The sequence below is a fragment of the Fusarium vanettenii genome (genome assembly GCF_000151355.1).
Source record: "Fusarium vanettenii 77-13-4 chromosome 12 genomic scaffold NECHAsca_40_chr12_1_0, whole genome shotgun sequence".
Lineage (NCBI taxonomy): Eukaryota > Fungi > Ascomycota > Sordariomycetes > Hypocreales > Nectriaceae > Fusarium > Fusarium vanettenii.
This window is the reverse complement of record NW_003315847.1, coordinates 61,065-82,765: the sequence shown is the minus strand read 5'-3', so window position 1 is coordinate 82,765 and position 21,701 is coordinate 61,065. Positions and strand designations below refer to the sequence as shown.

Here is a 21,701-nt window from a genome sequence, read left to right as displayed (position 1 = left end):
TGGTCGTAAAGGCGTTTGGTAGCCAGGACTTACAGCAACCATCTCCAAATATATCGACGTCAAATAACGTTAATGGTACAACTGTTTGGTTTATAGAGAGACCGGAACTAAATTGCCATAATAAATATTGTTCTTACCTTGGATAAAACAGAGGTGTAGCTGAGAAATATGCTGGCCATAAACTTTTACGAAAGTGCCTCAAGTCTCGGGTAGCTCCTTTGGGTGTTAGGGTGTAACAGGCAGCGTGCATGTTTCTGTCATTTTTGACGGCGAAAGGTTTGATGAATGTTGCAATTGGATTTTTTTTTTAAAATAGTCAGTGGAGTATCAATGATCCACGTAGTATAGAGGGCAAAAACCAAGATTCAATGGCTTTCATCGAAGAGTCATGACATTGTCTCGCACATCATTCCTTGGGCCACTTAGTCTCGACAAACATGCCGATTATTAGATTCATAGAGAAGTGGCATTAGGAAAATGACACACACCTCTTAGTAATAAAGGCCATGACAGTAAAATGAAATTAAATAGAGTGGAGTTGGGAACATGATAAAGGGATCGACGTAGATTACTCGTCGCCCCAGCTCAGTTCCAATCTGTCGCCGCTGACCTGATAGGCTCGCAACTTTTCCAGAGCAGCAGCGATATCATCCGTTTGTATCAGGATGCTGGCGTTCTGACTCGAAAGAAACCCTTCGTCAACTGCATTCTTGACCCAAGCAACGAGATGGTCCCAGTAGCCGTTGATGTTCAACAAGAGAACACCAACATGGTGGATTCCAAGCTGGTTCCATGTCGTCATCTCCATCACCTCCTCCATAGTGCCAAAGCCGCCAGGCAAAGCAATAAAGCCCGATCCCGGTCCTCCCTCAAAGACTTGTTTCGCCATCAACTGCTTGCGGCTGTGCATGTCGGGAACGACGGTGACACGCCCAAACTCGGTCTTATTGTTTTGCACGGTTCGCTCAGCTTTCTTTGATCCGGAGTCAGACTCCTTGTCTTGATAACCTTCTTCGACTCGGATCAGAGCTTTGGGGATGATGCCATGGACGGCTTCTGGACCAGAGAGGGACACGAGCGTTTTGGCAAGTTCTCCCATCAGCCCAACCGTGCCTCCGCCATACACAAGATGGACATTGTTCTTGTGGAACTCACGAGCCAAAGAGCGCGCGGCCTCGAGGTGGATTTCGTTGTAACCAGCTGCGGCACCACAACTGCATCATTCAGCGACTAGGCTGCAATGAAAGGGAAGACTCAGCTTACAAGACGCAGACTACGGTCGGCTTGTTCTGTGGAACGGTCTCGGCCATGTTTGTATTGTCGTAATGGTATGCTTCAGCTGCAAAGTTACAAGCACTATGGTCATGAACATGAAGTGATATTTAATGAGAATTCTTTCACCGTAGCACGACGTTGCAGTCTTGAGTGGGGCTGTGTAAGCACTATTGGAATGGTGACTCATTCTAGACCAAGAAATCACCGCAATGGCTGTGCAAGTAATACGACGTTACTGGTAGCCGCCACTGTCAAAATAGAAGAAAAGATAACATTCACCTTGTATATCCGGCGCCAGAACGGGCACTTCCCTCACAACAGTTCCCGCTGATCCATCAGTCTAAGTATTTGATGAAGCGACAAATCGACAAGCTGCTTCAGTGATAGATATTCAAGTATCTCTTCAACGAGGTATAATTATTGCTATAGCAAACGGTCCAAGACTGGCTCTTGTGTTTCCAGCAAACGCATACCTGTTTTGTATATCCGTATATCCGTACTACCGATTTCACTCTCCAAGAACATTGGCTCCGCCTGGACGTGGCTTGCTCTTGTCTGGGTATAAGATCTACACTCGACAAATAATTGACAGTGCGGGTAGGAGTTCAACTGGTTGGTTGGTCCGAATGGCTTGACTACAGTTGGCGAAAGTTGAATTGACTCTCTTGACCGCCGAGTGAATCCCGTGTTGGTATTGACACTTCTCGCTAGTCGTTCCGCACACAACGCCTTGACAAGACCAATCCATCATGTTGACTGGCAAAGCCGATTCAAGGTTCTCAAAGTATCCAGTAAGGGGTAGTCAGCTCTTGCCATATCGACAGCCTCTCCGCGAGATGTCAAGTGCTTAGAGAAGACATAGACAAAGCACAATCGAACACCGCGTAATCGCTCAGAACCACTGGCGAACACTCAAATAATGATTCAATATCCGACGTCTTCAGTATAGATGACGCTATTTCTAGATATACTTTGCTGGCTATCTTGACGCTGGATACTTGTGGGAATCCGACAGCCGGGCCTTTTGAAGGTGCAGTGTAGCACAACTGTGTCAAGCACATGACGCATCCAGACTTGGTTTTAACGGGCGAGTGGGAGCAACGCGGCATCACTTGAGAAGGGCCGAGAAGTGAAATTTCGTCTCGTTCTAGAGTCATACAGCATACAGAAGGGTTCAATTAATTAAAATGGTGGGATGCGGAGTACATCATCAGATTCGTGAGGACTTGGAAAGGCCCTGTTGCCAAAAGGGGAAGCCAAGACATGTCCCCACCCCCCTTACAAAACGCTGAAATCAAAACTGCGGGGATCAAGCTTCATAGCCCATCCACTGATGGTCCGCAGCGAGTCTGGACGCCTCACGAACAACAAGGTCAGATACAAGGGCAGAGCGATTTTCCATGACCAAGTACGACTTGACCACATTGACGCCGAACCACAGCTTTCAGTTCTGTTGAGTGGATACCCGTGTTGTGATCCATAGGTAGGGACGGCATGGCTCGAATCGCCCAGAATTCCATCAACCGTCGTCGGATTGAGAGGGTAAATGGCATTGTGCCATGGTGCTGGAACTGGAGTATAAATGCCCATCCGTATCCCACTCGAGTAAGAGCTTTGGATCACAGAGTTCGCATAAGCATTGACATTCCTGTCCCTAATCGCCCCTGACTCACATCACAACTCATCTACCCATCCCGCTTTCAAATACCGTCAACCACTTGATCAAGTGGTCGACCCAATCTAGACATGGCTTCTTCCGTCGTCAACGCCCTCACTGGTGCTGCCAAAACCCGCATCGTCCCTGCACGTCGCGGCTTTGCCTTCGCCGTCAAGGCTGGGTGCCGGTTTCGCATTATCGATGTCCACGGAGAGCAGGTCGTTGATATGATGGCCTGGCGTGCCCCTTACTCGTCCGACACCTCATGCGAGCATTTTCTACATCTTATACAAGATGGTTCTTAGGCAGCCAAGCACCCCCTGCTGTCGGCCAGCTTCTCTCCTCGAACCATGCCAGAAAGATGTTCAAGGTTGTTGAGGACAGGGTCAAAGTCCACGATATGCAATACATGGCATGCAATCCCGGACTTTACGCCACTATCGACAAGCTATGAAAACCTACCTGCAGGAGAACGTAGATCCGCAGGCAAAGTTTGAGTGGTACCAGGTTCACGATCCTTTCAACACGTTCCAAAACACTCCCTACTACACCATGAAAGGCTGGATGGACTCGAGCAAGGCAGGAGACTTTATCAAATTTGAGGCGCTCATGGACTCAGTCGTTGCAGTCAGCTGTTGCACATATGAGGAGGGTGGTTTCAATGGGGGGAAATCTACTGATGTTGCTGTTAGCTGGCAAGAGTCGGCATAAGGGGGACTGCTGTCACTTTGAACCCTTTGACATGGGGCCTTGGTACATTCGCTCGACCTGGCCAGCTCTCAGGGAGCATTCCCAGTGGATGAAATACAACTGTAACTTTTAATACTGATTTCGTGCAGTCGCCCATCGGCTTTGTCAGGATCTTGTTGTCGCCGACCTGCCAAACCGCAACCCCTTTCGCCATCTGGTACCTATGGGAGTACACCACCCCATATTACAGCAAGCGATAATAGCGGCCGCATCTGCATACATGTCGCATTTTCTGAAAGCACCTTTACCTGGCGAAACCGCCTCTACCTCACCTTCAGTGGACTGGGACGGCTCTGTGGAAACATCACATCGAGCATTGATGCATCCATTCCAGGCCAGACAGAGAAGCCTGAGGCTTTTATAAATGGCCATCCAGAACCTTCAGTCTTGTGAGAGGATTGTGCTTCTCACGACAATTTTGCTTCTCATCAATATTGAACTTATCGAGTCTGGGAGGCACAGCTGGAAGCCTCATCTGGAGGGTGCTATCCAGTTGTTTTTACATACCCCCCCTGTCGGGCGAGAGGAAGAAAGTCTGGAAAAGTTTGTCATATCGGATCTTATAATGTCCGTATTCACATCTACGTGTCTTTGTATTGTGCTGATTGCATCTGGCTAGTTATTCTGCGTTTGTGCAGTCCTTGGTGGAAGATCCTCTTTCTGGCCTCCTAGCAACGATCACCCAGAGCAAGTCAACTCTCCTGGAAAAAGCCTCTCTGAACAGCTACATGTGCTGTCCTGCTGGGATATTGCAGTTACTCGCGACTGCCGCACGGCTCTTCAATGAGGCTGCTGACGACGAAACCGCTGGCGATGTGATGAAAGCAGGACTTGATCTTTTCAATACTGCCCTGTCATTTGACATTAACTCCTGGGCAGTAAACACCTCTTGCGTTCCGATTGAGCGACACCCTATGAACATTCAGCGCCGGAAACATGCAGGGGCTGCTCACCAGCTTTCGGTTTGCTTATATATCCTCCACGCCATCCCATCTATCCATGGCATGATACCATGTAATCTCTGAGATTTTATTGAACGAGACCTGGTTTTCCACGTGAACTCTATTCCTGACGATGATCCTAATTTTCATTCAACGTTATGGCCGGTTTTGTGGCTGGTGCTGAGGCTGTAATCTTGCATCGACAGACCTGGATCGTGGACAGGTTCCGGAGAATAGGGTTGGTATTCCCGTGGGGCTCTCTAGGCACGGCTGTGAATACACTAAGGCTAATATGGAGGCCGAGGGATCAGACTGAGCTGTTTGTGAATCTGGATATTGTGAAGAGGGCCAAAATGGATCTCCTTCTGGTCTGATAATCGTTGCTCTGGCTCACTCTGATGGTTATTTCTTTTCCCTTATTCCTACAATGATGCTTGCTGGTCTTTAAGTTTCACGTTGAACCAGGTGTTGTATATTACACTATGACCTTGGTGTGTCGAATTTCCCAGCAATGACGCGACGAGTAAATCTTCTCTTTCTATAGTTGTTACAATGATTCTCCCTCCATGATGCTCTCAGTCTCCCCTACCAAAAGGTTGAACAACTCTTTGATATGCTCTTCACTTGCCGAGGCACCGCTAGTGCAGACTCAAATGGCAAACCTGCTACTAACAGTTCTTCCAGTCAGGAAGAACTGGCCTCCACTGTTGATCCTTTCACAGAGAGGCTCTGTGCGACTGTTGATAAGGTTGTTCAGTGCTGCTTGCGCATAGGCGTAATGTCAACAGGCCAAAGTGAGAAGGGGTCATGATGGAAAAGAGATCAGGCCGAGATCGTAGTTTTTGCCTCCAATGACTCGCCGAGGAGGATCCCTTGCCGTACATGGGCCTGCAGCCCTCGGACGCCATAAGCACGCATGACAAACCAAAGCTTGAGTGACCTAAAACGACGAGCAAGAGGGATCTACCAGTCTCGATAGTCGACAGTACGATCATCATCCGATAGCTGGTCCTGTAGGTACGGCGGCTTGACGCTGAGGGACGATTTGATAAGATGTGAACGGTTGCGCACCCAGAGAGCGGAGCAGTCAAACGTCGTCAGAAGCCACTTTTGGGGGTTAAAGTTGAACGAGTGGAAGGTTTCGAAAGTGGCTGCGATAGGCTTGTTCTCGTCGAGTACTAGAGCAGAGCCAGCATACGCCGCATCAACGTGAACCCATATCTCATTTGGGGTGTTTACACGAGGTGCGAGAACGTTGGCAATGCCAGGAAAGTCATCGACAGCACAGACTTCGATGGTGCCCAGAGTAGCCGTGATGAAGAAGGGTTCCAGACCACGAGAGGCAAGGTCATCGAGGACATGGGACAGGTCACTGGCCTGCATAGCAAATCCCTTTTCCTCGTCGACTGGAATGGCGACGAACCGAACACCAAGGATTTGAGCGGCCTTTTTAGTACTAGAATGAGCCCCAGCGCTACCAAGGACGACCAAGCGGCTTCTCAGGCGCCAAAGCTCATCGTCTTTAGCATCAGGATCTTTATCAGACAGGTGAGCCGTCTTGCTGGTGAGGAACTTGTCCCGCGCAGCAACCATGACTGTCAAGATAGCCTCGCTCGCCGAGCCGTGAATCACACCTCCCCCATTCGTTGGGCCCTTTGAAAGGAAACACTCAGGGAGCCCAATCAATTTTGCAAGCCAATCCATGACAATAACTTCGAGCTCTGTCATAGCAGGGCTACAGACCCAGTTGAAATGGGCGCCGTTGAAGGCTGTTGACCACATTTCGGCAATGGCGGACGGGTAGCTACTTGTGCAGCAGAAAAAAGCCATGAAACCGGGACTGGACCAGTGTGTGATGCCTGGCATAATCTTAGACTGTATGTCGGCTGTGATGTCGGACCAAGGCTCTGGGTCAAGAGGCGCCGATGTCGGGATCAAAGGGGCAAGGTAGTTTGGCTCAACCGTTGAGACCACAGGACGAGATGGAACTGACTCATGATAGTCGGCGACTTGAAGATGCAATGTTAGAGTTGAAACTTGATTAAATATCTGTGACTCACTTTGGTCGATGGCCTCCTTGGCCTGCGTACGAAACTCATCAGTGTTCATGGTGATTGTATTGCTGACTTGGGATGGAAGAATAGGACCTTGTTCCTGACATCAAACCACAAGTAGTATTCTGTCATTGTAGTCATACAGGACCTCTTTGATCTTGTCTGGAAGAAGCTCACATCTCTGAATGAATAAACAGGGTTTGTGGACTTCTCGAGTCAGCCCGATCCTGCAGTGGGCATTAGGCATGAGTCAAACGATCAATTTTTCATCTTCCGAAGTAACCCGTATAGTCCACGAGGGTGTGGTCCTGTCAGAGGATCCAATTCCGAACTTTGCACCGCCTACCTCACGTCATGATAGTTATGTCGCCGTACCCGTGGCTCCGATTGGCTCTCAGTTCATGTCTCAGTTGAAGGGTCCACTGAGTGAAGCCATCAAATATCTTGATCACCAAACCGGTTCATACGTCGGTTCGGGCCTCCTCCACGCACATGTTTCTCTGACATCTAGCCAAGTTGAGATCGAGTCGCGTCCCCATATCTGCCCCATGTCCTTTAGGGTCGTCGAGTTGGGACCGTCTTGGACGCGTCATAGGGTCTAGCTGCAAGAGACCCTTTCTGCATGTCGGGCGCGTCATAACTGACAAAACTGTTTGCCAAGGCGCGGTTCCCAACAACTTACAAGACATTTTTCCTGTGGGCCAGGCAATATGAGAACTAACGTGATCCAATAGTGAGGGGCCAAGAATGAATAGGAGAGCATATAGGTGGGAACAGAAGCGTCTCAACAAGTCTGCTAGCGGAGCATCAAGAGTGGCAATGGTTGGCCCCGGAAGATGCTTGGAGAGGATACGAGGGGATCAAGACATACAGGGATGACTACCAATAGAGTCAAGCGGCCACTCTCCGGGAGGCTCGCAAGTGATTACTCTTGCAGAGCCCACTCTATGGAATCCCTTTCTTTCCGCTGCGGGTCCGGTCCGGCCCGATGTAGATCTCATGCAAGTTTACAGCAACTCGATCCGGATCTAGATTGAATCGGATACATGAACCAGATATACGTCACATACCTGCAAGTGATCCGTCAGAATGAGGCGAGATCTTGCAATTGGCGCTCAGTCCGAGTTGGAAAGAGGATAAGACGTGGGGGGCAAATGAAACATGCAAACGTTCTGCTGGTTTCCTCAGGGTCTTGGGGACAGAGAAGACTCGCCTCTACGTTATTTGGGCGAGCTGCTCGAGGTACAAATACAGCTTAATCTTATGTCCTCTTAAGAATAGCATCGATTTCTTCTTATCTTCATTCTCAGTCAATTTATCACATCTCTTATCTAACATGGCAGTCCCACAAGAATGTATTGTGTTGGTTATTGGAGGTGGCCCGGCGGGCTCCTACGCTGCTTGTTGCTTGGCGCGCGAGGGAATTGACACAGTTGTTCTCGAGGCCGACAGGTTCCCTAGGTTAGTCATTATTGAGCTCGTTGGCAGTCTCACAGCGTTTTCGTGCTTATTGGGCAACAGATACCACATTGGAGAGAGCACGTTGCCGTCACTTCGCCACTTTTTCAAGTTCATCGACCTTGATGATCAGTTCAATGCGTACGGGTTCTTCAAAAAGGTATGGGGACATCTTGGAGAAAACGATGGGTTATGTGCTGACTTGCCCGTAGAACGGAGCCGTGTTCCGACTGGCCCAGGGTCAGCCTGATGCTTTTGAGTAACCTTTGCACCCTGCCATCAGGCCTAGCCGACCTCCTTTTAGACACAGACTTTCTTGCGGCAGGTGGCCCTGATGGCTATGCCTGGAACTTGCTCCGATCAGAGTCTGATGAGTTGCTCTTTAGACATGCTGGTGCCTGTGGAGCTCACATCTTTGGCGAGACCAAGGCCGACACTATTCAGTTTGAACAGACAGCAGGCGATGTCAAGGCTAATCAGCCTGGCCGCCCTGTGTCTGCGACATGGGCAAGAAAAGATGGAACCTCTGGATCAGTCTCCTTCAAGTATCTCGTCGATGCCAGTGGACGACGCGGTATCGTGAGCACCAAGTACCTGAACAACAGAACATTTAACCCAAACTTCAAGAACGTCGCCAACTGGGGCTACTGGAAAAGCGACAAGTTGTATGGTGTGGGAACCCACATGGAGGGCTCACCGTACTTTGAGGGTCTTGAGGGTATGGCTATCGGAAATTATCTATGAACGGGGACTGACTGTGAACAGATGCTAGTGGTTGGGCCTGGTTCATGCCCCTGCACGATGGTACCCGATCCGTTGGCATAGTCCAGGATCAAAAGATGGCCACCGAGAAGAGGCAGGCAACTGGTAGACCCTCAACCTTGGAATTCTACAAGAAGGTGCTCGAGCTGGCTCCCAAGACTAAGGAACTGCTCGAGGGCGCCGAGCTGGTTTCTGAAATCAGGTCAGCATCCGACTATTCTTACACTGCCTCCACGTACCATCTGCCCAATGCCCGTATTTGCGGGGATGCGGGATGCTTCATTGATCCCTTGTTTTCTTCGGGTGTTCATCTGGCTATCACTGGTGGTCTCTCCGCGGCAGTCACGATTTTATCTTCGCTTAGAGGCGACTACGATGAGGAGAAGGCTGGTGCTTGGCATTCCAAGAAGACCATTGAGAGCTACACTCGCTTCTTCCTGGCTGTGAGCAGTGCTACAAAGCAGATTCGAACCCAACATGAGCCAATGCTCCAAGACATTAATGAGGAAGGCTTCCAGAGAGCCTTTGACTTGCTTCGGCCCAGTAAGACTCTAAGAGTCATCCCAAGTGTTCCAGCTAATGTGATGTAGTCATACAAGGAACTGTTGATGCTGATTCCAGAAAGACGCTATCCCAAACCGAGGTCTCAAAGGTACTCGAGTTCTGCTTCCGAGCCTTTGTCTACGTCCCTCCAGAGAAGAAGGACGCTCTCTTCGAGAAACTTAAGAAGCTCGGAGTCTGTGCACAAGGCGAAGCCACAACGGCAATGGAGCTTGAAGATATCAAGAAGCACTTGACCCCTGAAGAGTCACAGATCGTCGAAATCTTGCAGAGCAGACGCATGATCCGCGAAGATCCCTTTGACGTTGATAGCTTTACTCTTGATGCCATTGATGGCATGGCGCCGAACTTGGAGCAGGGAAAACTTGGTCTCATCAAGGCCAAGGCAGCAAAGCTGGATACGTCTCACTTTTACTCGCCCCATTTCTTAGATGAATTGGTCCCAGAAATTCGAAAGGAGAGCACTCGTCACGCGTTTGTCGTGTTGGATAGCCAACCATGTAGACCCTCTGAGGGAAATGTGGTTGCAAGGGGCGGCAAGACGGGGTATGCGTTAGTGGACGTATTGAGAACTGAGGTAGATATGATGAATGTATTGCGTGACTGAACCGGCAATCTTACGTGAGAGGTCCGTCAAGAGCCATGTAGTGGTCCATTCTTGAGCCATGGCCATGATGGTCACCAAGATTTTGGACGCTCCCTGAAATCAATCTCAATGTATCAAGGATTACAATGCTTAATATGGTGTGTCCTGGAGCAATGCTCGTATAGCGATTTATCGTATCCTTTACGATATTTCGGGTTCATTGGCAGAGGAGGAATATTTTTCCTCGACTGGCGAGTTAGCATTAGCAATGCCAACGGCAGACAAATGCCGGGGAACGAAACCCATGCTCGAATTTCCCGGCAATGACTGGTGGATTTGGCCAAGCTGGAGTTTCAGAATAGCCCGTGCCATTTAAATTAACCAACCTGCGCCCTATTGTTACAATAACACGAGGCCACTGAAACAACGACCGTGCATTCAGTCTCTCTGGTGCTCAGGGGTTGGTTCAACCCTATATTAATACAAGACACCGTTTGTTGTAGATTCTTTAGTTACTTGATTGATTAGACTTTGCGACTTACACCTTCTATCTCGTTCCTATTCTACCAAACTGCCCACCAGGATGAAGACTACTGCTCTTCTCACCACCCTCTCGGCCCTCATTCACCAATCCATCGCCAACCTCGATGTGATTACCCTCTATGCCAAGACCAGTGCCTACATCCAGGAGGCTTCTGCCACGCTTGTTGTCGGAGATGTCCCTAACCCCATCACTGGAGATGTCGCTCTGTGGAGTGCCATCATGATGGAGAACCAGGCTTCTTTTCTTCAGGGTGTTACCGAGAATGCTCCTCAAGGGTACCATGTGACCTAAACCCCCTACAGACATGCTGCTGACATTGGGAGTCTCGGATATTGCACCAACCTCGGAAAGCAGTGGTGCAACTTTGCCTATGCTCTAGTCAATCAGAGTGAGCACTCAACGATAGTGGCCAAGTGACTTGTAGACAAGCCTAACACGAAACTACAACAAGGTTCTGAGCCCAAAAACGGGAAACCAGTCAAGGCCGCCCCAGGATCTCGCATCAAGACGCACTGTTAGTGGAGCATATTCATACCCCCGAGGAGCTGGACTGACCTGACCTTAGACAAGCTGAATTCTCAGACGCAAATGTGGGACCAGAACCTCTATATCAACGACAAACTGGTTTCCAGCGTCTCTACCAGTATGTCTATCAAGTCAGGTCTAAACTATAAGCTAACGGTACCTTGTAGGCCAAGGACAGCACGGCGAAATCTTTTACATCTCTGTCGAGTGTGCAGCTGGCACTTGTGCCACTGCTCCCGCCCACAGTAGGTTTTATACCAATCTTCATTGCCAACCCGGATGGCCTATTATAGAATGACTAACCCTGGATAAGGCTGGGAGGATGTTTCCATCACCCTGAGCCAGGCTGATTCAAGCTTTGGACGCTCCGGAGGCTGGCAGTATGGCGCCACCGGTGGAAAGATGTCGAGCCCCGATGGCGGCAAGACTTGGCGATTCACCTCCCTGAAGGTCCCAGCCACTAACCCTTAATGTGGCTCTGTTGTTCTTTGCTGTGATGATGATGGGAGGAGCTGAAGCCGGATTCTCATTGTACCTTGCTCCCTGTATGGGGAGTCAGCATGTCAACAATGGTGCGAAAGGGTGACAACAATGATGAGATTTAATCTTCAGATTAGCTGGGTTACATTCTGTTATTTCTTTGATCTACTGGAAATACTCTCTGTCACACCGTAGACGGAAGAGATAGTCCAGAGGTCATGGTATATACTTCCTATTTCATCTCTTCTAGTTCTGCCAAACGTTTGCAAAAACTAAACAATTGTTCTACGTATATCCAACTGAATACCACCAAACAACTCACCATTCCACTCAGTAGCCCACACCAAAGACTGCCCACCGTGGCCATCGTTGCTATTGCCGGAGGTACAGGAGGAGCAGCCACGGACATGTCTCTGGTCCGAAGCACTGTGAGATCTAACCCAGTCGCTGAGAATCCAGAAACCTGTATGCTGAGTGCGTAGGAAAAGTCCGGAAGTTGGTAGTAGACGGAGTAGATCGTATGCGAGCCGTTACAGCATGAGTCTTAGACTCCTAGCATAAGTAGACAGCAGTGCCAGATCATCATTGTATCTTGGAAGATCTAGATACAAAGAATTCAGCCTTTATCGATCCTATTCTATCACTTTTACACCTCGAACACCAAAATGGTCATCCCGGAGCACTTGATCGAGAAATATGCCGACGAGCGAGAGAAGCGACTCCGTCCTCACCAAGTCGCTCAGTTCGTCGACTTTCGGGATCCGACACTCGCTAGCATGGAAAAGGACCCATACGTCGACTATGAGACTCTTGCTTCGAGGGAATTTCTTCTTAAAGATGGCGACGACGTCAAGTTTCTCATCGCAGGAGCCGGCATGTTGGGCCTGATGACTGCTCATCATTTGGTAATCAAGACTGGCATTAGCAGTAAAGACATCGTCCTGGTAGACAAAGCGGGCGGCTTTGGAGGTACTTGGTACTGGAACCGCTATCTAGGTGTCGCCTGTGACATTGAAGGATACTGTTACGTGCCCTTGTTAGAGGAGACTGGCTACATGCCCAAGCTGAGATAGTAAGTACGATCCTTGCTTGAGAAGGCCCCAAGCTGACACAAAGTACGAGTTCCAATGGCTACGAGATTCGTGAGCAGCTTGGACGGATCGCTCACACATGGGACCTCCAAGGACAGTTCTGCACCACCGTTACTGACCAGAAGTGGGATGACACGGCAAAGGACGATGCTGAGGACAAGATCCAGGATGGCTAGACCAAGATGGTGGGAATGACTGCCATGGCTGGTCACGCAGGTAAAATTGTCACCAAGGAGGAGGAAGAGCAGCACGTCAAGGATATGCTCAACCGGGACTATCCACGGACCGAAGAGATGCGGTCACGCGTTGACGCTCTGGTCAAGGACCCATCGGCGGCCGAGAAGCTCAAAGCCTGGTACTCTGGCTTCTGCAAGCGTCCAACCTTCCACCCCGAATACCTCTCCCTCTTCAACGAGTCAAACGTTTCGCTCATTGATACAGATGGTAAGGGTATTGAGGCGTGCACTCCTAATGGCGTCATAGCCAATGGCCGGGAACACGAACTTTATGTCCTCGTTCTTGCCACAGGCTACACTGTTGGACTTGTCGATGCTTGTCCTTCTTCAGCCCCCAATGCGACTCTGACGGGGCGTGATGACAAGCATCTCAAGGACAAGTGGGAAGGACCAGACTATGGTCCCCTTTACGGTGCCATGACGGAGGGGCTTCCAAACCTTTTCTTTGCGTCTGGTAACGGGAGCACCGTGTCTCAGAACGCGCATAGCTTCTATAACCTCCTCACGCGACTAATTGCACACGTTGTCAAAGAAACCATCATCCATGCAGAAGACCAAGCCAGGGCAACAGTTGAAGTTCAGAAGAGCTCTGAGGATGCGTGGTCCGAAGAGATTGCCAAGCGAGCCCGATGGTTTGCTGCCTTTCCCACCTGCACCCCAGGATACCTGACTGATGAAGGGATGATTCAATCGCAAGGCAGCCTCACCGAAGAGGAGGAGCATGAAATCGCCAAGAGGTCTTACTGGGGCGAAGGTATCCTCAGTTTCCAGGAGGTTGTCCATGGATGGATGCAGGAGGGAAAACTAGAAGGATTGGTCATTGCGTGATAGATGCCGTTGACTGAACAGCCAAAAGAATAGGTATTTTAGATAAGATCCCCTGATAGAAGCCGATATAGTAGATTTTGGAGCAGAATACCATTAGAAAAGCTTAGATCTCGAATAGACTCCTGGTTTCTAAAATCTTTTAGGGAGTAGAAACACTCTAACACGCTCTCGAGTGTTTTTTCCTGAATGTCGCTTTAGAAGAAGGTTTACTACCTCACAGATGCCCCCTAAGAATGTGGATCCAGTCCCCTTAGCTCCGAACTCTCCGGCGATCGTCATCCCTCAATATTTGTTGATGGTCCGATTGTCATACCTCGTCATCAATAAACAAACAAAGAGTTGCTTTGAGGAGGCTCAACTTTCTGGCCCAAACAGTAAGATACCACACGCTAACCAGCTCAAAGACTCAAAGAGTCCTTGTCTCACGGCAGACCAGCTATCGTTATCGCTGATATCAATGCCTCGCACTCCGAGCCATCCGAGCCTCCCGACTGAGCCCGCGCCAGAGTCTGCAAACTCAACAGCAACCCCTCCGTCAAACATGAGAAGAATCCTTCGAGAAAGGCGCTTGGTTCATGTTCGCAAAGCATGTCTCCCATGTCGGGAGAGAAAAGTACGCTGTGATCACCAACAGCCTTGCCAGACATGCCGCAAGCGAGGCCATGTTGATCTCTGTCTTTACCCCGAACCCGAGGCCGGGCTGAGCTCCCTCAAGCGTCAGAGTCACCGAAATGACGAGGATGGCATATCCCTCGACCGGGTCGGCTCCTTGGAGACGTCCCAGGCGACTGCCAACGCTGGTACTCCATCATTGCTCGGCGGCAACTCCATCATCGCTGTAGCTCGACGGGAGAGTATCCAACCGCAGTCAGATTCCCAACGCCGGGAGGCGTTTGAGACGGGCATCTTTCCTCTACTGGGTATGGACACTAGTTCTCAACAGAGGGAGCTTCTCCAAGTTTCTCCTCCAGGTCCATCACTTCCTGAAGACCAGGAGATGATTCAGCTCTTCAACACGTACCGGCACCGAGTGCATCCATCTCAACTTGTGCTGGACGACATTGACGAGGTTGAAGGAGTGGTTTGCTCACTGATAAATCGGGACTCTGCAAAGAGACAGAGCGACAGTCATTTCCTTTGTCTACTCCATGCCATCCTAGCTGCAGGGGCGCAATTCTCAGACCTCGCACCATCAACCAGACTCAAAAGGTCTCAAAAACATTGTTAGTATTCGTCGGCTCACCTTGCTTAGCTTGATAGCTCATCTGGATAAATAGTGAAGCATGCTTTGAGTCATCTTGGTGCGTTTGACTACCTCTGGAATCCTTCAAAGAGGCTACTCCAGGCTCTGATAATCCTTGGCCACGTACTGCAGAACGACATGAACCCACGGGGTGCCTGGGTACTTGGTGGGACTACCATTAGGCTCGCACTTTCCTTGGGCCTTCATCAACCTGCCTCATCTTATGATGGTTTCGGGCTCTCTTCTTCTGAGGCGCAGCACCTCCGGTAAGACCTACAGCATTCTGCTTTTTAGGAGTTCTGAAATCTGATTTGCCATCACAGATTGGCTATAGTTTGGCAAGATGCCCTCCTCTCCCTAGCCTTTGATCGGCCTCCAGCATCGCACGAGATGGATTTGACATCAGACCTTCTCCCTCTAGGGCAAGAGGTGACTCTGAATTACCGGCAGGCAATGAACTGGCTCTGTCATCTAACACTCACGCACACCCGAAGCCGGGACCAATCATGTCCATTATCAAATGTGGGCAAGCTCATCGACAGCTTCGACGCCCTGAAGGACTCGTTATCCCCGCATCTAAGAGATCGACAGCGGTGCTCCTCCATACAAGATATTCAAGAGCACTATAGCCTAGAACTGCATCGGCATTTTACTCTATCCACCCTATGCCGCCCGGTTCTCTCCCGGCAGGTCAGGCAAAGCCTAGGTACAGATGATTCCGCAATCTGGTTAAGCAGGTTCCAAAGTGCGCTCAAGAAGAGTGTATTCGCATTCGTTCGTCTCCGGTCCCTAAGTAACCTTGCCACCCGGTCATGGGCTTTTGTACACAATGGGCTCTCTTCTGCGCTCTTGCTAGCCTTTACGAGGCACCTTGACAATTCCGAGGCGTTTGGAGAGATACAGGCCCAGCTAGTCAAGAGCTTGTCCGAGGGGGACGAAGACGCCGGTCGATTTTCCGCAGCACATAGAAAGGCTCTAAAAGCTCTGAAAGTATTGCAAGAGACCAGAACGGGAGAACTAACCCCTACAGGTCAAGGAGGAGAAGTACATTCTCCAAATCACGCAGGGGATGATGTAATATTCCAGGAGAGCATGTTTGACCTTCAAGATTCCAGGTCAGTTTAATAGCTTTGGCGAGAGACCAATGGCACTGACCTATTCTTTAGCATGCTAGGTATGGACGATTGGCTTCGTACCTTTGACTTCGACGCATTCTCTCCTCTGGACGCGTACAACTTCATAATGTCTGACCAGGCTCCGGCAGGGCCCAACGGAGGTACCTTAGCGGAAGCATGACTCTACTCAATTATTCTATGTATAGACTGCTTATAGAAACAATAAACTTATTTCATTGGCCACTCGCGAGGATTATATCGACATCTACATGGACGAGCCGAAGCCCATCGCCTCCCACCGACCAGTAACCCTCTCTTTGATATCCTGAGGAAATGAATTCTCAAAGTCAGCTGCCTCCCAGTCTCTTCCCTTTGTATACTCAACGGGCAAAAGGCAATCCGAAACAACCTTGCCGCCCTTATCAGGGGCGCCATTGCCATGCGACATATACGGAATTAGAGGGAACCCAGGCACATCCTCAAAGTGGTACTCATCCATTCCGGGACGGCAGCGAGTGCAGAAAGCCCAGATGACGTCCTTGAAATTGTACACATCGATATCATCGCCGACAAGGACGAGACGATGAATTGTGTATCCGACCTTATGACGGAAGACGATGCCTCCCACCTTGCGACAGAAGTCCTCGGGGTTGGTATGTAGCTCGCGTAGCTTTTGAGTGTCAACTTGTAGAGCGACCCACGTCACTTGCGACTCGAATGGAGAGAAGGCTTCTTTAATAGGGAGGCCTTCTGACTTGAGGCGGAAACCGATCTCTGCAGCTGCAAGGGGGCCGATCATCGTATGCTAGTCAAGGTCAGTATCTAACTGCATAGTGGGTGACTATTGGTTACTTACAGTCTCATCCGTCAGGCGGCCGCAGTTTGAGACTGGGAGGATGGCATCCTTACGATGAGTGATGAGGTCAACCGTATACTTGGGCCATGGGTGGGAGTCACCAGGAAAGACATAGCTAGGATAAGATTTAGCGTCACAAGCTTGTCTAGTCTGTCAGGATATTACTTACCCATGCATTTCTCCGAAAGGGCCTTCAAGGCCAGTCTCTGTAATCGAACATGTACCCTCAAAGACAATTTCTGAACTTGCAGGTACGTAAAGCCCATTGCTCTCGCACTTGACCACCTCAAGTGGGGATCCGACCAACGAGCCAATATACTCAGCCTCGGAGAGTCCATCAGGAAGAGGCATGCTAGACGCCATGATGGCAGCCGGAGGAACGCCAAACGCCAACGCCCAGGGCATGTCTCGGCCCTCCTTCTTCCACATCTGGTGCATCTGCCAGATGTGCTGCGGCTTGATGACGAGGCCGACGAGATGGTTCCGGTCGTACACCATTGCACGGGCGATGGACCAGTTGGTCCACTTGCCGTCTGGCGACTGAACAATGTGCATGCCATAGGTCTGGATGTACTTGCCACCGTCGGATTGATGCAGCAGTGGTGCAGGAAGTTGAGTTAGATCAAACTGATCTGGCGTGAGGCAGAACTCCTTGCAGGGCCCGGTCTCGACAACGACAGGTGGGATAGGGGTAGAAGTCTTGGCCGCTATCATCTTGTCTAGGATCTCCTTCATGGAAGAAGTGACGGGAAGGCCGAGGTGTCTAGCCAGTCGCCCGAAACGCTGCTTCGGGTCAGTGCGGAGCGAGTTAGGAGCACCGAGGATTCTCCAAAGGCCGTTGTTGTCCTGGCCTCTGAGTTTGTTGAACAGGGGGGCCTTTTCGTCGTTCTCGACAACTTTGCGTATGATGGCACCAACTTCAAGATGAGGGTCACATTCTTGGTTGATTTGGACGAGATCTCCATCAGATTCGAGAGCCCCGACGTAGGCTCGGAAGTTCATGTGTGGGAGATCTTGAGAAGGCATTGTGGTAGAATAGGGTTGATATTTGGAGATGTGTGGGTGAGGGTGTAGATGATTGGTGTAGAAGTAATCATTAAGACAGTCCTCAAGTGCTTCTTATGGTCTTTAGGCCACTGAGTCCCAGCCCTATTTGCGTAATGTCCCGAGTTCTGCGATGGGACGATGCGCCGAGTCCTCCGAAGCCGCCGAACCTTCCGAGACTCGGGGTGGGTACATCTCGGGCCACTTCAATTATGTGAGCCACTCCGAGCTGACCGAGGGCCCCGACGCCGCCTCTCGAGAAACGCAGGCCCATGCGGCTTCCACTCAGAGGCGATCTCTATATTAGACCACCATTGAAGTCTTCTTTTTGTCATTTCAGATCCATCACCATCTATAATCCACACTCATCATCATTATACTTTTCATCCCCACTCAACTCAATCATCGATCGCCTATCTTTAAGCATCACATCACATCTTTACATTCTCATCCTTATAAACTTTGAACTATCCCCGAAAATGGGACAGCTCACCAGAAAGAGAATTATAGTGGCCATAACCGGCGCGACCGGCGCCGCCATAGGAATTCACATGCTCTCAATCCTTCGTCGCCTTAACGTCGAAACCCATCTCATCATTAGCAAATGGGCAGCGGAGACGATCAAATATGAGACCGACTACACACCAGCAGCCGTTCGCGCTCTCGCAGACCACGCCTACAACTCATGCGACCTAGCAGCGCCGATAGCAAGCGGCTCGTACCACGTCGACGGCATGATTGTCGCACCATGCTCTGTCAAAACACTGGCAGCCATTAACGCAGGCATCTGCGACGATCTCATCACGCGTGCTGCCGATGTGTGCTTGAAGGAGCGGCGAAGGGTCGTCTTGTCGGTTAGAGAGACGCCACTAAGTGAGATTCACTTGAGGAATATGATGGAGGTTACTCGCGCAGGGGCCATCATCGCGCCGCCCGTGGTTGGCTTTTACACGAAACCGAGTTCGGTTGATGATATCTTGAATCAGATGGTCGGGCGATTATTGGATCTCTTTGGACTGGAAGCTGGGAATTTTGAGAGATGGGAAGGAATGAGAAAAAGTGAAGGCTGAAGAATACTGAAGAGGTGTATCAAGAGCGACTGTTAATACGCGGTATCTTTTTAAATCTACTATGGCACAGCGAGAAAAGGTTTTATAGCGATAGGACCCTTGTAGATGATTATAATCCATGTGTGTCTAAGTTTGTTATCAACCCCTGGGGCCTTTCAACAGAGACGGTAATCATTTCGCCACATTATCACCAACTGTACTTCTCACTTTGGTCTTCAGTTCCTCCATAGCCGCCGTCAGGGGCACCAGTTCCTCTATATCCCTTGATATTCTCTTCGTCCCCTCGATCACATTTTCAAGCAAGACGATGTCTGCTTCACAATCCCGAGATCCCACAGGATGCAGCAGGTAAGTAGCTAAACATGCAAGTGGTATGTGCGCTTGGAGGACAACAAACGTGACAGCAACAGTCCCCATAGAGGGAATAGCCGACAGCAGAAGGGCTACTACCTCAAGGATATGCCGGGACGCTTTGAGCACCAATGGGTGATTGATAACCTCAGGACCAAGTTCCTGGTTCCCGGGAATGCCAGAATGGACACTGATAGCGCGACGGAGCATGAAGATGATACAAGTGTATCCTTCCAATGCAACGCCAGCAATTGTCCATAGCTGACCGTCAGAGTCTATCATTTTCCTGACCCAGTCATTCTATTCTCTCGCGGTTAGGCTTATATGATTGAGAACTCTTGGGGTTAGACTTCTCACAATTTCCCATTGTTCATACAATCCCTCAATGTCGCGGCAAAGCGCCCCGGTTTTGGAAACAAGATCTGGGTCAGGTCGAGCTTCAGAATCCTCCAGTAACTGGAAAAAGTCCATGAGAATGAAGGTCCGTCGGGAATCGATCAAGAACCGGATCGTTGTTGTCGTCTCTTCTACCTGAGATCCAGGCCCAGCGAGCCATGGGAGGTTGACCTTGGCATCTGGTCGGCAAGCCATTATCGCCGGTGGCTTGTTGTGAATCAGACGGAAATACACATCCATGGTGACCAGCTCCCAGAAGCCTTTTCGACCTGCATTGAGTACAGAACTATCCTAGCTTGTCGGGTTCAAGTTGGCGTCATTATCAAGACGATGAAGTTTGATCTTCTCGGCGTACTGGCATCCAAGTTTGAACATGTTCCAGCTCAGCTCAATGTCGAAACGCTCGGCAGCTACTCGGACCTAGCAAACTCAAATCAGCAAAAGACAAGGCTACTGAAAGGCAATACTACCATGAAGAAGGCGGCGATAAAGTCCATGTTGGTCCCGGTTGCTTGTGGCTCCCAGGCTGAAGCAGCATCAAGACAACGATGATAGAGTTTGCTCATGGTTTTTGCGTTATCAGAAACCGATGTGGACTGGCGACCGAGAAAGCAGCCATGGTATAAAATGCAATAATAAACCACGATAATGGCTGCATCGAGATGGACATTGGGCAGCCCGATGATGTCAGGCATGAGGTGTATAAGCTGAACATTTAACAAGGCTGGGGAAAGATCTTCTGATAAGTGAGCGAAGTAACCTGAAGGCAGTAGGGTTAGTGGTGAATCTTCGTCAGAATTACGAAATCACTCACTCTGTACCCACGACTTTGCTAGTGCCGGCTCGATGGGCTCTTCCGTATTTGCACTGGGAGAATTATGGCGTTTAGCTACACGTCGTTGGACTTCTTCAACGGCATACCGAAGGACGGGTAACGGCGAGTTTGGATCTGGTGTCGTAGATGGTGATTCTAAGTGCTCAGAGACAACGTTATTGCCAGACACAGAGGTCAAAGGTATGACTGGAAATGGACGATGCGATTCGACACCATTACCCGCGTCAATATCAATGTCCGAGTCGGATTGATTCTGAAATGCGTCTTCGGGCGAAGCATCAAACCCAGGCGAGTCATCTAATTGCCTTCGAAGGCTCTGGCAACGGCAATTTTGTTCAATTCGATCCAGCCGTCGTAGAATCGTGTCCAAGGTCGCCTCAATTGATCTGGTACGTCAACTTGCGAGCCTGTCAGCTCAAAGCTCATCACTCACCCTACACGGTCCCCAGTAGTCGTGACGGGCTTTCTGGGCACCTGACGAACATAAACACATTCGGCATTTTGCTCCTGGCACCTGTTACATCCAGGCAAGCGGCGGTCGCAGCGGATCTTGTCGCGTCAGTTGAGCTTGATTGAGAGGATAATAGCACCGACCTTTTTTACCCTGCACCTTTTGCACTGGGATAGTCAGCCATTGTGCGAACCACGCGCGCAATTGACTAGATCATTTTAGATTTCCACATACTCACCGAGATCGGGTTTATCAAGGGCGCGTCTGCCATGACGTTGACGAAGTCTGGACTGAAGCTGGAAATGAGCAATGATTCTTCTCTCACAACTCACGGCGGGCGATGAGGAAACTCGAACGGTTATAGTGGCTGAACTATGCTTATGAGCGATATCGAAAAAGGAAGTTAAATCCTAATACAGGGGTCGACGATTAGAAGGGCTTTCCTAATTCTCATCTAACCCAACTCAGAACTCAGGGGACAGGATTCTGTCCACCACGTGACCTGCTATGCCACCATTGCATTATTGCGGTGCAAGTCGCGCATTATTTCCTGCAGGGAATTGGCGATATCTAACTCTATCGCCTCTGCTAT

The 21,701-nt window shown here is 49.9% G+C and overlaps 11 protein-coding genes across 11 annotated transcripts; 7 read left to right on the top strand and 4 right to left on the bottom strand.

Annotated features, from left to right (window-relative positions):
- Positions 1-568: 568 nt before the first annotated feature.
- NECHADRAFT_97493 (uncharacterized protein) lies at positions 569-1,310 on the bottom strand (the record flags this gene model as incomplete). The annotated part of the gene is made up of 2 exons (XM_003041843.1): positions 569-1,214; positions 1,264-1,310. 2 exons carry the CDS (start codon positions 1,308-1,310, stop codon positions 569-571), a joined length of 693 nt encoding a protein of 230 aa, XP_003041889.1.
- Positions 1,311-3,021: 1,711 nt separating this feature from the next.
- Positions 3,022-4,707, top strand: NECHADRAFT_87084 (uncharacterized protein; the record flags this gene model as incomplete). Its single annotated transcript, XM_003041898.1, has 4 exons — positions 3,022-3,229; positions 3,411-3,633; positions 3,772-4,071; positions 4,302-4,707. 4 exons carry the CDS (start codon positions 3,022-3,024, stop codon positions 4,705-4,707), a joined length of 1,137 nt encoding a protein of 378 aa, XP_003041944.1.
- Positions 4,708-5,586: 879 nt separating this feature from the next.
- Positions 5,587-6,732, bottom strand: NECHADRAFT_87083 (uncharacterized protein; the record flags this gene model as incomplete). The annotated part of the gene is made up of 2 exons (XM_003041842.1): positions 5,587-6,632; positions 6,684-6,732. The coding sequence occupies 2 exons, from the start codon at positions 6,730-6,732 to the stop codon at positions 5,587-5,589; spliced, it is 1,095 nt and encodes a 364-aa protein (XP_003041888.1).
- A 1,281-nt stretch (positions 6,733-8,013) lies between these two features.
- On the top strand, positions 8,014-10,065 carry NECHADRAFT_52832 (uncharacterized protein; the record flags this gene model as incomplete). The annotated part of the gene is made up of 5 exons (XM_003041897.1): positions 8,014-8,138; positions 8,199-8,329; positions 8,425-8,853; positions 8,901-9,440; positions 9,488-10,065. The coding sequence occupies 5 exons, from the start codon at positions 8,014-8,016 to the stop codon at positions 10,063-10,065; spliced, it is 1,803 nt and encodes a 600-aa protein (XP_003041943.1).
- A 562-nt stretch (positions 10,066-10,627) lies between these two features.
- On the top strand, positions 10,628-11,584 carry NECHADRAFT_87081 (uncharacterized protein; the record flags this gene model as incomplete). Its single annotated transcript, XM_003041896.1, has 6 exons — positions 10,628-10,863; positions 10,912-10,976; positions 11,040-11,102; positions 11,154-11,231; positions 11,281-11,358; positions 11,427-11,584. 6 exons carry the CDS (start codon positions 10,628-10,630, stop codon positions 11,582-11,584), a joined length of 678 nt encoding a protein of 225 aa, XP_003041942.1.
- A 1,300-nt stretch (positions 11,585-12,884) lies between these two features.
- Positions 12,885-13,748, top strand: NECHADRAFT_52911 (uncharacterized protein; the record flags this gene model as incomplete). Its single annotated transcript, XM_003041895.1, has 1 exon — positions 12,885-13,748. The coding sequence occupies one exon, from the start codon at positions 12,885-12,887 to the stop codon at positions 13,746-13,748; it is 864 nt and encodes a 287-aa protein (XP_003041941.1).
- A 457-nt stretch (positions 13,749-14,205) lies between these two features.
- NECHADRAFT_52972 (uncharacterized protein) lies at positions 14,206-14,976 on the top strand (the record flags this gene model as incomplete). The annotated part of the gene is made up of 1 exon (XM_003041894.1): positions 14,206-14,976. The coding sequence occupies one exon, from the start codon at positions 14,206-14,208 to the stop codon at positions 14,974-14,976; it is 771 nt and encodes a 256-aa protein (XP_003041940.1).
- Positions 14,977-15,381: 405 nt separating this feature from the next.
- NECHADRAFT_52825 (uncharacterized protein) lies at positions 15,382-16,116 on the top strand (the record flags this gene model as incomplete). The annotated part of the gene is made up of 1 exon (XM_003041893.1): positions 15,382-16,116. The coding sequence occupies one exon, from the start codon at positions 15,382-15,384 to the stop codon at positions 16,114-16,116; it is 735 nt and encodes a 244-aa protein (XP_003041939.1).
- A 255-nt stretch (positions 16,117-16,371) lies between these two features.
- On the bottom strand, positions 16,372-17,988 carry NECHADRAFT_52948 (uncharacterized protein; the record flags this gene model as incomplete). Its single annotated transcript, XM_003041841.1, is given in 4 exon segments — positions 16,372-16,818; positions 16,862-16,911; positions 17,042-17,112; positions 17,132-17,988. 4 exon segments carry the CDS (start codon positions 17,986-17,988, stop codon positions 16,372-16,374), a joined length of 1,425 nt encoding a protein of 474 aa, XP_003041887.1.
- A 497-nt stretch (positions 17,989-18,485) lies between these two features.
- Positions 18,486-19,059, top strand: NECHADRAFT_97489 (uncharacterized protein; the record flags this gene model as incomplete). The annotated part of the gene is made up of 2 exons (XM_003041892.1): positions 18,486-18,995; positions 19,030-19,059. The coding sequence occupies 2 exons, from the start codon at positions 18,486-18,488 to the stop codon at positions 19,057-19,059; spliced, it is 540 nt and encodes a 179-aa protein (XP_003041938.1).
- Positions 19,060-19,247: 188 nt separating this feature from the next.
- NECHADRAFT_87077 (uncharacterized protein) lies at positions 19,248-21,380 on the bottom strand (the record flags this gene model as incomplete). The annotated part of the gene is made up of 7 exons (XM_003041840.1): positions 19,248-19,727; positions 19,785-20,114; positions 20,294-20,583; positions 20,638-21,044; positions 21,092-21,172; positions 21,262-21,317; positions 21,348-21,380. 7 exons carry the CDS (start codon positions 21,378-21,380, stop codon positions 19,248-19,250), a joined length of 1,677 nt encoding a protein of 558 aa, XP_003041886.1.
- Positions 21,381-21,701: the final 321 nt, after the last annotated feature.